This window comes from Triturus cristatus, chromosome 12, assembly GCF_964204655.1.
Source record: "Triturus cristatus chromosome 12, aTriCri1.1, whole genome shotgun sequence".
In the NCBI taxonomy this organism is placed as follows: Eukaryota; Metazoa; Chordata; class Amphibia; order Caudata; family Salamandridae; genus Triturus; species Triturus cristatus.
The window spans coordinates 221,600,028-221,617,400 of NC_140595.1; the positions used below are offsets into that span (position 1 = coordinate 221,600,028).

The following is a 17,373-nucleotide window of genomic DNA, read 5'->3' on the forward strand; positions in this document are numbered from 1 at the left end:
GTAGAAGTAGGGTACCTTGATGTTCTTGGTACATAGATAATCAGCTTCCTGTTTGGAAATGTGTTGGGCCTCCTTCGCTTGCTCCACTAGGTTTGGGATGGTGATTTGTAATGTCTCGGTGGGATCATTCACGGGGCATCTGTAGTTTCTCGGATCATTGACTAACCTCCAACATTCCTTGTCGTAGTCCGTCTTGTCCTGTCACACGATTCCTCAGCCTTTGTCAGCCGGTTTGACAATGATGTTAGGGTTGTCTTGTATGTTCTTGATGATCTCTCTGTCTTTTTTAGATAAATTGTTAAAGGTCTCCGTCGTCTCCATCTCTTCGATTTCATGGTAGACAGCTTGTTCAAAGGTGGAGATTTCCACTGGGGTACTGGCGGGTGGGGGTATGAAAGAGGACTTCAGTTTCAGGCCTGTCTCATTATTATTTGTGTTGGTGTCATCAATGATAGGTTGATGTTTCTCAAAGAAGGAGTTCTGTTTGAGTTTTCTGAAGAACTCGGCGAGTTCTACATGGAGTTTGAATTTGTCAAGCTTATTTGTAGGGACGAATGATAAGCCCTTGTTTAGTACAGTTTCCTCATTTGTAGTGAGTGGCGTGCTAGATAGATTGAACACCAAAGAGGTGGGTTCTTTGGACTGCAGGGTCAAAGGTGCCCACTCGTTCCTGGTTGTTGTTCCCGTGTCCTGTTCCAGGTATTGGCCTTGTTCTGCCCAGTGTACTTGCTGGTTGTTTCTCCTTCGGCTGCGAGACCTGTGGCCCTGCCCTAAAAAAGGCGGTCTTTGATTTCCTTGATAGAAATTAGGTGGTCCAAACTGGTATATGGGAGGCCAACCAAAGTATGGATACTATGGGTGGTTGGCTTAAGGCGGGGGCCTGAAACTGAGTCCTTGTGGTGGGCCCTGCCATGGTTGGTGCCAGCGTTGCTGTCTTCCCCTGCCCCGTGACTTGGAGGACCCTGTGCTAGAATCACTGGAGATGGAGCTGTTGTCTCCCGATAGGTCAATTGATTTGTCTGATTTGTTAGGGGCCTCGTAGTCGTCCTCGGTGTAGGGGTATGTCTTTGAGTAAGAAAATGTTTTAAGGTCTTTTTGAGACTGGTTTATTTTAGCTTGGTCCCGCAATTATCCGTTCCTGCTTTCGGTGCTCTGTGGTGGGGGCATCACAAGATCCACGTTCCTTTGCGGCAGGAGCCGCCAGCTGGCTAATCATTTACAGAAAATTGGCGCGCCCGGAGGCGCTTTAAAATCCAGCGCGGGTCCCGTAGTTATCCGTTTCTGCTTTCGGTGCTCTGTGGTGGGGGCACCACAAGATCCACGTTCCTTTGCGGCAGGAGCCGCCAGCTGGCTAATCATTAACAGCTAATTGGCGCGCCCGGAGACACTTTAAAATCCAACGGGGGCTCCCGCAGGGCGGAACGCACGCGGGCTTGCCCGGGCCAAGGGCGGACCCGTCCTTGCCCGTCATCGCCCGGAGGAGGCTGGGCTGGGCCACCCCCCTAACATCATATGTACGGAGCCCCGGGTCATCTTCCATTAAGGTACTGTTCTCATACTACCCTTGCAACCTCTAGTGACACTGGACCTTAATATTGGACTATTATTCTGTTCTTGAACGGTCTTTGGCTACTGCTGCTTCAGGTGGTCAGCACTGTCTGTAACACTCCTGCTGAGGTTGATTGCTCAATTAGTGAAATGGGGAAAAGAAAAGAGACAGACTGGGACGGGAGGTACCATTAGGAAAAAACAAGAAACGTCACCAATCGCTGGCAAAGGGAACTGGGTGCGATGGAGGGACAGAGGAAGATGTTCTCGGTCGCATAGAGAATATTGTTGCAGACTGTGAAGACTTGCTACTCACACCTGTACCTATTGCCTCCCCCCCACCAAGGAAACCACCCGCACCAAAACCCCATGTCCCGTTAGCCCTACCAGATCTACTATTGCAGGAAATGGGAATATCCCTAACCTATTTAAGAAAGCAGTAAGGAAGAAGAAAACAACCCCAGTTGTGGAAATGTGTAATAGTAATGCGCCAAGCCCCTTACCTGCTCAAGGGGAAATAAGCCCAACTGATAGCGCTATATCGGATGAGTTTCCACTTAGCAATCGATTTGCCCCCCTTGCTGACGATCCACTCCCAGTCAAAGAGCACATCAATATGAACTCCTGCACAAACTTAACTAACAATAACGACTCAAGTTCAAATAAAGTGCAGGGGAAAAGGGAAAGAGAAGTAAATCTTGGTCCTACACCCTCGAACCTTGATCTTCACAGGGAAATTGCAGCCTTAAGAAATAGTGTTGAGGCACTATCTACTCTAGTATCCAAACTCTATCAGCAGCTAATAATAATAATAATCCACATTTGTAGAGCGCGAGCAATCACCCGTAAGGGTCTCTAGGCGCTGGGGGCCGTCGGGAAGATTAAGCAAGCTATTGCCCAGAGTCACATGGTGCTGGGCTAATCTGCTGCCGGCGCTAGGGATCGAACCGTGATCCCCAGATTCCAGAGTCAGTCGCCCTGCATCAGTCGCTCTGGCCGTGGCGCCACACCTCTTCCCTAGCTAGATGGCTACACTAGATCACATCCACACCAACCATCTCCGTCACTACAATCATCTCCTGTATCCACCAATGGTGTCCCGAGTAAGGAACCTTTAGCATTTATTGGGAAGCAATTGGATTGCAATGCTTTGCCCCTGCCTACTGACCATTGACAAACTTGTAGTACAAGAGCTTTCAAAGGTCCATCCTTGGAGTCATGTAGGCCAAATGTCGAGCATTGTTTGACAAGTATGGGTCTGCCACAGGATCAAGTTGGTCACGGGCCAATGTCAGGGTTATCCGCACCGAATATGGCCACAAGATTTAATGGGGTGTCCTTATGTTGTCAGTCTCCCTTAGCTCTACATAATAAGCAGAGCAACCCATTAGCATTCCCAATCTACATGACTAATGTTCCCAAAGTAGATTCACAGCAAATGAAGTATGAGAATGTTGATGTATTAAAAAATAATGCCTTACACTGGTTGAGGCACACTAGGGGGTGTTGGTCAGTTATCAGAGATGACATTGTATATGCTAAAAGGCACTCTTCACATTCGAATTCAAACGACATGATTGAGCCAAGACTTGCTTTAGAGATTAGATTCCATCCAAATCCTGCCACGAAAATTAGGCTGAGACGAAGCTCCCCTCTAACACCTACCCAAGCAGGAAACATGTGCTTGCTTATTGGGGACCCTTCCATTTCATCGTTATCCCAGGTTGATTGACTAACTCTGACCTCAAAGAAGGTCCCCCAATGCAAACCTATTAGCAGCTCTATGACCGCCATCGACTGTGTACTCCCTGATCCTATTGTGACATACAGAGAGCAAGAGCGTATGCCATGTCTCACACCGTCGGCTTTATTCATTGACTCGTCTCCAGTGATGAACAATCATACCCGGGTAGTTGCCCAGATCCAGTTATTGACTGCCAACCACTGTCCAAATTGAATGCCTCTACACTTCCCTTGGTTTCCACTCTACAAGGTAGTGGACAAGTGTTAATAATTACGTCACGGAATATGGCAGGTGTAAGATGGATGCTTGACCACCTGTACTGACTAGAACTCATTGCACAGATTGAGATCTGCTTACTCCAAGAAACCTGGAGCCTGTCCCCCGTGTTTATACCAGGTTTTATGACCTTTCATAAACAGCCCAGATATCCTTGGGATCAGGATAACCAATGGTAAGGGCAAGACGGTTGACATATATAATGTATATGCTAGGAGTACCAGAGGCGGTAGTTCCCCAACACTCTAGTCCTTGAATAATTTATTAGACGTTAGGGTTGATAGCTACCCACTTATAGTTGGTGGGGATTTCAATGTAACTTTTGAACCCCTCGACTGGACAGAGGATAATGATGTGAATGCGGAGGGTAAACTCTGGGGGGTACCCCCACTGGAACTTACGCCAATAAAAAAAATGGTCGCAAGCTGCACTTCAGCTCAATGCGCTAACCTTAGAATATAGGTTAAGGGCTGCTAATGGAAGAACAATTTCAGATAGAGGAGGAGGAATGACATTTGTGGGGCCAAATGAGTCAAGTAGGATAGACTATTTATTAGTGGACCTCACACTTTGGGCGTTGATACAGGATATGGCCATAATTCCATCATGTGACAGCGATCATAACCCCCTCATCTTGTCTATCCAAAATCCCTGGGGTGGTATTGGGAGAGAGCCGCCGATACCATTAAGCACAAAATCCTTAATACCTACAAGCGATAAGCGTTGTCTCAAATGGCCTGTGGTATTGGCAGATGAATTAAAGATTGAACTGATTAAGGATACCCTTACTAAGCACCTAGCGATCCTAGCACCAGGGACCACAGACCCATCTAACCAGAGTAGTTGTAGCATCCTCCACAAGGAATTCTTTGACCATCTGGCTTGTTTTTTTCAGGCTCCAAACAAAACAAGCATTTGCAATGCAACAGGTCTCGCATTTACATGAGTTTAAGCTCTTGGCATTGTAAATGACAATGCCTTTTATTTATGTTTTCATTTTTGAAACATAAATAAAACGCATTGTCCTTTACAATGCCAATAGCTTAAACTCGCTTAAATGCGAGACCTATTGCATTGCAAATGGTTTTTGGGAGGCACGGGGAGATTAAGGGATTTGCCCAGAGTCACAAGACGTGGACGCGACCCAGAGGCTCGAACCTTGCCTTGGTTTCCAACGCCAAAGTCGGCAGTCTAGCCGTCAGACCACATACTCTCCCCGAGAGCTTTCAGTGAATATGTGTTCATACACACAGGTAGTCGAATGGTAGATTCATTCTGGCTTGATTGCCGGTTGCTTGGGGGAGGGGGCTTTGGTGAAAATCAAAAAGATAATTTAAGTTCAAATTAACGAGTCTAAGTGATTAAATTATCGGAAGGATGCTACGGAAAATCGGACAAAGGCATGTAAAACCCCACAGCCAATCAGCACTTCCAAATTCTGTTATGCGCGCTAGGATTGGCTTGGGTGCAGCCTTTGCTCCAATCCCATGTCACGTAACACATTACGATCCGTACCTAGACGACTTCTAGAATACGTTCAGCCGTGGGATTGGTAGTTATGCGACCCGGAAGTACTGACATTATGGCTGACATCCGTTAACAGATCAACAACGGATATCTGGCTGAATATGCGGAAAGTCCGTGTAGGAAACGGACAGATGATCACCTTATTTGGTATGTGTCTCACGAATGTGTGTTTCCTTGTCCCTGCTCCTTTCTCACGTAAAGTGATTCTATGTAATCGACCTCAAAAGTTCTTCAATGTGCTATAAGCAGTGGATATTATGCTCCGCCACATACAGTGGCGTTATATTTAATTTAATATGGTCACTACGTTTACACCATGGAAGCGATCTGTGCTGCTCTCAAAGAAAGCTAGTTTTGTTTATGTTTTGCCTACCTGGCGATTTGTGCAGACTAATGGACGCTGTTGCTACTCATGCAATGTGTGGTTCTCTCATTCATGAGAAAGCAAGATTACGAGAAGTATCATCATTGGTTCATCTTTTCTTTCCAATGGTTGCCTTGTTTTCTGTGAAGTCTTTCTTGCCATGTCGTGCGGCATCATATCGCTGCAAAACGTAACGCCATGAGCATCATGAGCATATTTAAAGTAAAGAAGGGCCAACATCCTATTATTCGTTACATTCACATACCTGCAAACTTGCACGGTGCCGCCGTGCGACACACGATATGGACTCCCTTCATCCGGTGAGGAGCAGATATCACAAGGTGGCAGGGAAAACGAGGCTTTGAACTGTTGATGTCCATTAAAGGGTATGAATACACCCCAGGACATCGGCACCAGCCTTAGTAAGAGTTTTTTTGGGAGTAGTGGCTTGGGGGCGGGGTGGGGTTAAAAAGTGCTTCGTAGGTACTTCTTGGTACGAGACCCCGCCCCTCGGCGCACGGAGAGATTGTTCTTCAAGTTGGCATGAATGCATGCAGTTATTTTAAATAGATAGTTAAAGTCGAACTTGCACTTCAGAGATACAGAACATTATCTGCAACTATCATCACAAAAGTGGAATGTTGCGATAAAGTCACTAATTAACACCTCCTGAGGTTGAACATGAAGTTTACTCAAAACATTTGTTCACAGCTGAATGAGAAACAAGCATTGGCCGTGCGCGGGGCCGCGAGACGCACTATGTTGTGGGGGAGGGGGAGAAGCGGGAGTTGTGTGCGCGCGCGGCCAATGCTACGAAAGTCATCGCAATCACGATCGCTGTGAAAGCGAAAGTGATCACGATGACGCGCTAAAGGCGTTCCTGAGTGCTGCTGGCTGGCCTAGCGCATGGCGGCAGCCCGTGTGCATGCTCACGTGCACGCAAGCGCTAGGCCAGCCAGCAGCACTTAAAAAAGCCACATACAAAATGTGTCTCCGAGCCAGCACAAATGAAATGAAATTTTGTACTTGTATAGCGCACTGCTGTCACAGCGACGGGGCGTCCTGGCGCTGTACTCATACCGCTGTGGAACCCTTCCTGGCTTTCCCTGTGAAATGTCCACTCCTGGGCACCCCCAAGGTGAAGCCAGGAATCCCCAGCGCTGTTGGGGCCGTTGTGGAGATTAAGCTAGCTATTGCCCAGAGTTGCAGAGTGGGACCCATGATTAGAGTAGGCACCGAGGCGAGAATTATCAGGTCCGAGGAAATTGAGCCCAAGACCTGCCGAGGCGGGAATTGAACCCTGGTCCTGGGCCAGATCTCTGCATCAGGGTCTGCCGCTCTAACCATTGAGCCACACTTCTCCACTTGCCAGGGGAAAACCCCTGGGAAGAGATTCATGGTTCAACAAAGAGTGCAGAACCCTGAGAGGGAGTTTGACGGTTGCCATTAAAAATCGAGAGCCAACTAGTATTCGGAAGGCTAGGAAAGACTGCAAACAGGCACAGTGTAAAGCAAAAAAAGAATGGGATGAGAGGAGATGGGAGGAGTTAGGAGAGGCCATTGGGCATCCCGATAGCCAGATGGTTTAGGATTATATACTGTATATAACAAATCTAGTGTCAAGGCTTGTGTGTAACATGTCATCTTAGGCAACAATGTGATAATGTGGTTTATACAGACACTATATGTGTGTTAAAACTTGATAATTATGTGCCGTAACTCATTTGTTATACAAATATTAATGTGGAGGATCAAGATATATATAACTTGCTCTCTTGTATTGAAACAAGGTAACACTGTTTTTCGTGGTTATATAACATTCATATGTTATTTTTTGCTTATTGTTCTGTGAGGAAATGGCTGAATATGAATACATTGCAAGTGTACTGATAATGTTTTGATCTTGACTTAGATGCACCTATAGACCTCACATATATACAAAACAGCTTATGGGTTGATAAGACCCAGTTCAGACTTCCGTTGGTTATACTATATAAAAAATAAAAAAATCTAGTATGAGGACGTATATAGGTTGTGGGATTCTAAAAAAGAACCCTACCTTAAACGGCTTGACTCGACTACATTTTTTAAATTTGAATTCGACAACATTGTCTGGTTGATACTCGCTGTTTTAGTAAATTTACGTCCTATAATTTCACTTTTTAATCTTTGTATAACCTTAAAAGTGGGGATAAGTATCATTGCTTGTTCAATCGCATGTTACTTACGATATTAATATGGTTGTTTATGACCAAATTGTTGGTCGAAACTTGTTAGGAGTCTGGGAAATAAAGTTTTGTTATTTTTGTAGGCGCATTTGAGCTTATTTTGTGACCTTCCCTAAGGATCTGGGATACGATAATATTAGAAACGGCTATGTAATTTTAAGACCTCCCCTCTATTACGAGAGGAACGCCAATACGGTGGCCAACGTCACAGAACGTGACCAGGTGTTTAAATTGAGGAAGAGGGGTCGGGCGTCCTCTTCGAGGACTGGAAACGCTACACGCTTTGAAGTTTGGAACCGCATTACTTGGTGAGAGCGAGGGGCTTTTTAGGTCCTGTGTTTCAAGATAATTATAGGGAATCGGCCATCTTGGTACAACTGTTTTATCTGAGGCCTTGCTTTCCATGTTAATTGCTGGAAGTGGGGTTTCACATAGGGGGGGTTGTTGATTTAATATATGTCCCCAGATTATGCCTAACCATTATTTTGTGTATTTGAATTACCTTCGTTTTAGTTCATGCAATTTAAGGAATTGGTTATATGAACTTTGATACGACACTGAGGGTATGGAGATATAATGTGTCAGAGTAGGCACGCTTTCAAAACAGGGGGTGCGATATGTAGCAACCATCGTGCGAACAGACAAACGGTTGAGGTGTACTGATTGGTTACTTTCTTTGTTTCAGGCACATCAGCCTTTAATAATTGTTTCACTCATTGGAATTGAACGTTTATTGGTGACACAATGGCCTAATTGGTAAGATGATATTTTTGATACTCTTGTGTAGTTGACTTGGACCAGTTATGGAGATTATTGTTGTAGGTTTCAAATGGGCTAAAAGGAAATAAACCCTATAGCCAAATTAGGTTATGAATGCAACCGTGTGGGTTTTCAATAGGTTATGAGAAAACAAACTCTATAGCCATGTTTAGATTATTAATGCAATTGTGTTAATTTTAAAAATGTTAATAAAATAAAATAATAAATTATCTTTCTATGCTTTTCAGGCACTCTAGACAAATGTAGTCTCAGTTTTTGTGGTGTCGACGGAAGGGGAACTTATATTGGGAGTCTAGAGTGGAACTGTTAGACCTGTCAGCCCTTTGGGTGGTCCCTCCTCATCATTATTTATTTTGTCCCACTTTTGCCTCAAACCCTGTTTGAATTTTTCCTTTTTGGGAACCACCAGACTTTTTAGTGTTGCTGCAGATTCAGGGAGCCATTTTACCTACCCCTGAAACTTCTGTCTGAGGGCCTGAAGCACAAAATGGTGGCCACCTGTGACATCACCAGCATCCACTGGAACCTACCAGCACCTTCCAGAACATTCCAGAACTCTGTGACAGTTGGAGGCGGTTTGGAATGTTGGGGAGTTAAGAGAGAGAGTTGGCAGTTGGAGCTGGCAGTTGGCACCTGACTGGTGAAGAGAGAGCAGCACAACAGTGAAGGAGGAAGGAGTGAAGCAGCAGGGGTGGAAACTTGTGCCTGGAGTGGGGTCCATAAACCCACCCTTGATACTAGTCCCTACTGATGGATCCCAGCCTGTAGCCCTGTGTGGGAAGAAGCCAGAAAAACTCATCCTAAGGACCTGGACAGCAGGAACAGGCCTTAGAAGCAGAAAGCAGCAAGATCCTGACCTGGAAACTGGTTTCCCTGGAGTCCGGCGTCGAGTAGCCTAAGACCTGGAGCCCGAGGTGGAGAAGCGGCGCTGACTGAAGAAGCAGACGTCGTACCCGGAGCCGCCTGTGGTCGTGAGAGGGCGCCGACGGAGGTCGTGAGGAATACCAAAGGTCGAGGAGGAAGTTAACCGAGGTCGAGTGAGCGGCGTCATCGGAGGAGTGAAGTCCGCCCTCCGGAGTCGTCGGAGACCGAGGTGAGGTGTACCGGAGGTCGGGAGTGAGGATCGCACTCCGGAGTCGCCCGGAACCTGAGAGGAGGAGCACCGGAGGTCGGGGGTGAGGATCGCACCCCGGAGTCGCCGGAAGTCGACATCGAGGCCAGGCCGGCCGACGTCATCGAAGCCGAGAGCGCCATCGGACCGGAGCCACCCGAAGTCGACATCGAGTAGAGACTGCCCGACGCCGTCGAATCGGAGGTCGAGATCGAACCGAGGCCGCCGACATCGGACCGGAACCGCCTACCGGCGTCGTCTAGAACTGACATTGTGCCGAGGCCGCCGAGACCGAACCGGAACCGCCTCACGGCATCGACACGACTCCAGCGGCGTCGGAACATCAGAAAAAGGGCAGTAAGTGGAGTAGAGGGCGCCTAAGGCCCTGTGGAGACCTGAGAGACTGCTCTAAGGGGCTAGGGAGGTGCTGGAACCAACCTGACTGTGCCAGGGGTGAATTGGGACTAACCTAGAGAGGTTGTGTGGAGAGAGAAAGCCAGGGCACTGGTATTCCCCCCTTGATCTACCTCAGTTTAGGCCTCAGCCTTGTCCCAGCCAGGGAGTAGAACCCCTCAAGCCTTCCACAACCCTACAAGCTGTGCCTGGGCCCAATCAGCCCTTAGGAATTGAAAAGTGATCTGATTACATGAGTGCTGCTGTATACTTTTAATTATTTATTGGGGGCACTGTATGTATTGTGTTTAACCTATTTATTGCTTCACTATATTTATTGGTCCACAGGACTTGTTGGTGTACAATATTTATTGGTACAGTATTTATAGCCTCCGAATATTTAATTGCCTGTATTACCTGCACTTATATTTATGACCCTTGTATTTATGATCACCCCTATTTATTGAATCTCCAGACAGTATTTATTTGACCTGCACTATTTAAAATTTGTATATTGTGATTGACTTATTTATTTTTCCAATCAGCAACTAAGAGAAAAAGATAAAGAAAGATATTTTCATAATTTTTACGGTGTAGAGTCGTTTTTGGAACGGATGCACGCATGGTTATTGTATGGGTATATTGTATGCTTAGCACGGTGCCTGTTTCCTGACCACTCGAGCCAAGCTACCACAGTGTGTTCGGGGAGTCCACCACCACCCTGCGGAGTGGGAGTGGGCTGTTTCCAACATAAATTGGTGTTCAGTGGTGGGATTGAGCTGTGCCTACGTATACTCAACAATAACTGTGGGTAGTCCATAGGCCTACACCGGGAGTTTTCTCAAAGCGGCCTTCCTAATTGTGGGTTTTTGTTTTTTCCAAATTTACTCTGGTGGTGGGAGGAGGTATTATTAAAGGTACCCCCCTGCATTGTTACTGCACAAAACCTGTCCTCTAACCTGAGTGGGCAAGATGGAGTTTGTACTAGAAAATCTAGAAACGTACACTGTGGCCCAACTCAGGGAGTTTTGCCAGCGGGAGGGGGTGTACTGTCCCCCAGGAGCAAAGAAGGGTGCACTCCAAACCAGCTTAAGGGCTTGGGGGGAGGCACGCAGGGAAAGCAAGGCTGAGGAGGAAGACAGGGATGGAGAGCCTGACCCCGAGGGGGCTGAGATGTACCAACAGGAACGCACTGTATGATTCCTTTAGGTGCACTCTTGTTTTTCCGCTCATAGGGTTGTGCGTCTAAGACTAGATCACCAATAATTTATTAGCATGTTATACCAAAAACCAAGATTTGGAGGGAAAAGTTTTTTCCTTAGCTTTCTTTTCTCTCCTAACTGGACTATTGCTTTCTTGGATATATTAGTACAGATTAGTAATAATAAATAATACAACAAAATAATTCATATTTATGTTATTTCACTCTACTGTTCTCTCTTGTTTCTGTTCTTGCTCAAATTATGATTATATGCTACAATTTATAACTTGGCAACGAAATATCTTTATCTTTGGATGGTTCATGTTTCAAATTGTTTCTAGTAAACAATCGAACCCCGTTAAGAAATTTTGGGGGGCCGCAATAGACAAACCATATATATATAAACAGAGTTATAAATAATAAAAGCAGTATTGACTTTATCAAATGAGGATTAAAACAATGTAATGAGAAAAATATTTTTAAGTGAAGAGACTTGGTCTTTGTATGTATGTTAAAGAAATATGTATTTATTCAGATGTATTATACACTTGTTTTTAAATGTATTTTACAGCACTGACGAAGTTCTTCAAAATAGAACGAAACGCGTTGGCTGCCTGGTGTACATTTCATAATTGGAAAGAAGAATAAAGGAATCTTTTTGAATACCACTAACATTGGATGCCCATTTGCTAAGTTGATTGTTCATATCAATCAATCAATCAAATTCTTTATTTCGGCCAATTTGGCCATAAAAGATGCAAAAACAATATCATTAAAATGCATCCACATTAGTTTAAGAACATAGTAAAATACATAAAACCATCATAGTATAAAAAGAATTTCCGATTGCGAAAGGCGTTAAGAATCATAGCCAAAAGGATCAGTCTTTAAGATATTTTGACCTTAACTGCCACATGGCCATTAAAAATTTAGCAACTGCAAATACTATGTGGGGTGCCGTGCTCGTTTTCAATATTCTAAGGGAATGGAGATAGCTCCTTAAGCCCAAGTTTCTGCATAGAGGAGCTAACCAGTATTTTCTGGGTCGATTGTATGCAGGACAGAAAAACATAATATGGGGTTCTTCCTCATCATAAATGCAACAACCTGGGCAGATTTTATCCGTCCTTTTTGTCCAGTTGTAAGTAAATGTTTAAATGGGAAGAGTCCCTAGCCTCCATTGGATAAACAATTTTCTAGCTAGTATGGGGAAAATTATGTCCATAAACCCTTCGAATTGGTATAAATCCTTAAAATCCAAAAATCTAACAGTCAAAATACCTTTATTGGTGGCAGAAACAAGGGAGGCAAAACTTTTTTCCCTATAAATACCCACAAGGTGTTTGCGTGACACCTTGAAACAGCCTTGTTCCGGGGAATCCCATAGTTCGTGAAGACCTAGTCGGTAAAGTTCTTTCTTTATAAAAACCAGCCACGGGATTTTATCACAGAAATTATAATTCATGACATGGGCAAGCTCTTGCCTGTAGCGTTCGAGCTCAGCGGTGGACCAAAGCCTATGCCAGAATCTCAGTGGCATTAATTCCAGGTCTTCTCTTATGGAGGGTAGACCCAAGTCTAATCTTAGGGGGAGAAGGGGTGTGCCACAAGGGAGGGCCAAAAGGCACCTTATGAAATTGTTCTCTACTTTTACAATTCCTAAACCCGCTTTGTGTCCCCAAAGTTCTCCACCATAGGATGCGGCGGCTCTTGCTTGCGTCTTATACATCTCAACTGCCGGACTGATAGGTTTGTATGTAGAGGAATTTGCCACTTTCAGAATTCCCCCTGACAGTTGAGAAAGCTTGAGCCGACTTCTAGTCACCTGAGGTTCCCAAGATAAATTCTCATGGAGAGTTACCCCCAGATACTGGAAGGTATTCACCCTCTCCAATCTTTCAGTGCTCAGAGAAGGATTAGGTCTGGTTTTAGATGATGGATTAAATATCATAAACTTGGTCTTTTCTGTATTAATTTCTAGACCATGTTGCTTACAGAAAAGGCCAAATCCATCTAGGATCCGTTGGATCCCCATCGGAGATTTTGACAGCAGGAGGGTGTCATCTGCAAACATGATGGCGGGTACCCTCCTGCTGCCCAAACAGGGGGCATCATTGTCGACAACAGTGTCAAGATGTGCTATGACACTGTTGACATAAAGACAGAACAGGGTTGGTGCAAGGACACAGCCCTGCCTGACCCCTCTGAGGACCGGGAATTTTGATGATAGTGCTCCCAACCTCCCATGCCTGACCTGTGCGTAGTTATTCTCATGGAGCCTGATAATGGCATTTAATATATGGGTCGGAACGCCTAACTCCTTTAAGGTCTGCCATAATTTTTTCCTGGGAACTAGGTCGAATGCTGACCTCAGGTCCACGAACACCATGTACAGCCTTCCCCTCTCGATGGTTACAGTTTTCCAATAAAGGAGAACGAGGCGGAAGATCTGGTCCATGGTGGACGTTTTTTTCCTGAAGCCAGCCTGTGCGTCTAAGACTAGATCACCAATAATTTATTAGCATGTTATACCAAAAACCAAGATTTGGAGGGAAAAGTTTTTTCCTTAGCTTTCTTTTCTCTCCTAACTGGACTATTGCTTTTTTGGATATATTAGTACAGATTAGTAATAATAAATAATACAACAAAATAATTCATATTTATGTTATTTCACTCTACTGTCCTCTCTTGTTTCTGTTCTTGCTCAAATTATGATTATATGCTACAATTTATAACTTGGCAACGAAATATCTTTATCTTTGGATGGTTCATGTTTCAAATTGTTTCTAGTAAACAATCGAACCCCGTTAAGAAATTTTGGGGGGCCGCAATAGACAAACCATATATATATAAACAGAGTTATAAATAATAAAAGCAGTATTGACTTTATCAAATGAGGATTAAAACAATGTAATGAGAAAAATATTTTTAAGTGAAGAGACTTGGTCTTTGTATGTATGTTAAAGAAATATGTATTTATTCAGATGTATTATACACTTGTTTTTAAATGTATTTTACAGCACTGACGAAGTTCTTCAAAATAGAACGAAACGCGTTGGCTGCCTGGTGTACATTTCATAATTGGAAAGAAGAATAAAGGAATCTTTTTGAATACCACTAACATTGGATGACCATTTGCTAAGTTGATTGTTCATATATTTTTGGACTGTGTGGTGCAATCTACAGTGGGCAACATGTTGTTGTGTTAATGCTTTGCTGCGCCCGTTTGACTTACAATGTGCTTTCTCTTTCCACAAACTCGATGTTTGTGTTCCTTTATTTGGATATGCTTTTAGTATTACTATCACACACGCAACCACAACCACACACACAACCACACACATACAACCACACACACAACCCCACAACCACACACACACAACCACAACTACACACACACAACCATACAAAAAGCACACACAACCACACACACAACCACATACAACCACACCCAACCACACACACACACCCAACCACACCCACACACACACATCCACACACACAACCACACACACACACACACACATCCACACACCACCACACCCAACCAGACACAACCACACACACAACCACACCACACACAACCACACACCCAACCACACCCACACACACACAACTACACATACAACCACACACAACCACACACACAACCACACAACCACACACACAGAACCACAACCACACAAAACCACACACAAAACCACAACCACACAACCAACCACACACACACCACCACACACAACCACACAAACACAACCACACACACACAACCACACACACACAACCACACACACACACAACCAACCACACACACAACCACACACACATAACCACCCACACATAACCACCCACACACCCACAACCGCACCCACACAACCACACACACACCACAATACACACACACAACCACACCAAGTATTGCATAGCCAATAGGTCTCGCCTTTGGGACCTTATAAGTGTTTAGCCACGCAACAGTTGATGTGGTTGCACCAAGGATATTGTGCTGCATAACTAAATACTTAGAAGGTCCCAAAAGCGAGACCTATTGGCTATGCCAATGCTTGTTCTTTTATGGTACTGTAAAACCGAAATAAAGACTTTTGATGATGATGACAAACAATTGTATGATTCAAACCCTCTGTATGACATATGTGTGATGTAGAGCAGCATAAGGCTCCATCCAGCTCCCAGAAAGGCTGAGACTCGAACAAAAGTAGTTTTGTTGTTCATTTAAGTGAGGCATTTGCATTTGACCCAGCCCAAAATGAAAATAAGAAACATACCTCACCCACCGCAACACACCAAGGGGCAGATTTATTCAAGTGTGACGCAACACAGCACCCTTTACATAAAGCATGTGTTGCGCTGCACACACCATAGTGCGAAGGTTTGTGTGTGTGTGTGTGTGTGTGTGTGTGTATGTGTTTGTGTGTGTGCTGTCTAGCATTGGTTTTGTACTATAAGTTTGTGCTTCCAGTACAAAATACTGCGCTGAGACATTTTTAACATTCCTCTAAAGTACACCACTCAAACAAATTTTGAAATGGTAGGAGAAATTTAAACATTTCTCCTGAAGGAGGAGTAATTTCTTGATGCAAAGCCAGGTTAGACAATCTTTGTGGAAGCAGCTTTGCATCAAAATAGTAGGTGGTGAAAGTCCAGGTCCCACTCATGAAACACCTATTTGAAGCAAGGAAACAGACAGCAGTGCAAAACAAGAGCAACTTTCCAGCAGAAAAAAATGTTTGCTCTGGAAAGTAAATATATTACCACGATTTTGCACCACTTTGCATGATTTTGCAGCGTATCAAATTCTTGAAAAGTCTTTCCCATGGAGAGGGCACTTTTGATCGTGCGCGTCCAAGAACTGACTACTTGATAGTGTGTAAAAGGCTGCTTTAATGAAACAGGTGCACAGTTAATAACAAAACCTTGGCTAAAGCCTTACATACTAAATCAATCTGTCCTCACTATACTTCGTGTAACTATCCAACCCTAACACCCTTCTTCAAAAAGCAAACCAACCCAAATCCAATCCAAACTCTCTCATTCAAACTCTCCGCTTTCCAACCTCGTGCCTGCCCCATCCATTGTTGTCATCATTCCTTCAACTCCCCTCCCCCTCCTTCTCTCCCCCGCCCCCGAAACCTCAACTGGATCTCAACCTGACCAATGTTTTGATCAAATAGCTTTAAACGTATCTACGGCCGCCGAGGCACCTGCTCATCAACAGCGACAGCACCGGCCTCAATAAAACTAAAAACAGGGGGGCTTATTTACAAGCCCATTGCGCCACCGGTGGGTCACTTTTAATATGGGAAAAAGTGACGTACAGGTAGCGCAAAGGGCTTGTAAATTAGCCCCAGGGTGGGTGGGAAGGAGGGAACTCCCTCCCCCACTTCCAGCACAACTTATCCCCCACTCGCGGACTTTACCTGACTTTGTGGTGATTCCGGGGTCCTGCAGGTGGCAAAGATCTGCTCGGGGGCGTTGGGCTTTTCCAGTAGCTGCCGGACAATTTCCAGCCCAATGCCCCGGTTACAGCCGGTTATAAGAACGGTGCGCGCGAGTGGAGACGACATCTTACAGCTGAAAGTTCTCTCGACTGCACGGAAAGTTCTGCTGACTGAAGCCGCTATAGGTTGAAGCATTCGCCCCACTCACCCTTACACAACGTACCCCGCCTCTCGCTCTCTGCGTCATCTCGGCAGACCCTTCCGGTGTTTGACCCTAGGCTCGCTCTCTCACCAATAGCAGCTCTCGCCCTGTATATTATATGCATTTGCCAGATTTTAAAAAAACAGCAACAGTAATTATCATTCTTCTAACACAAAACATCGAAGCAGGCGATTTTTTTGCCCCGTCATGCGCCCTGGGGCCTGCTTTGGTTCCGCACAACCTCACAAGCGGCTTTCAAAACTGACCTGAAAGTCCTCTTCCTCCAACCCCCCCTCTCCCCCCCCCCCTCCCCCCCCCCCATTATATGTTAGACACTGCAGTCAGATCCAGGCACAGACACCCACACTACCTCAACCTTTCACTGCTGTATAATATGCTTCTTCTGCATCACTTTTTGTGTTCTTTTATGTGATTTTTGTAGTGATTTACCTTTTGTAATCTCATGAACTCATACCTACTTTGGTAATGTTTGTTAATTTTAAACCATCTCATACATCCATGTAACATAAGGAAATATTTATA

The 17,373-nt window shown here is 44.8% G+C and overlaps 1 protein-coding gene across 1 annotated transcript in view; it reads right to left on the reverse strand.

The window, feature by feature from the left end:
* LOC146775746 (uncharacterized) overlaps positions 1-16,882 on the reverse strand; it is a 176,325-nt gene extending 159,443 nt beyond the window's left edge. Inside the window, exon 1 of the mRNA XM_085639710.1 lies at positions 16,608-16,882. Coding sequence (XP_085495836.1) covers positions 16,608-16,823 — 216 coding nt within the window. The 5' untranslated portion in view covers positions 16,824-16,882. The remainder of the gene's footprint in view (positions 1-16,607) is intronic.
* Positions 16,883-17,373: the final 491 nt, after the last annotated feature.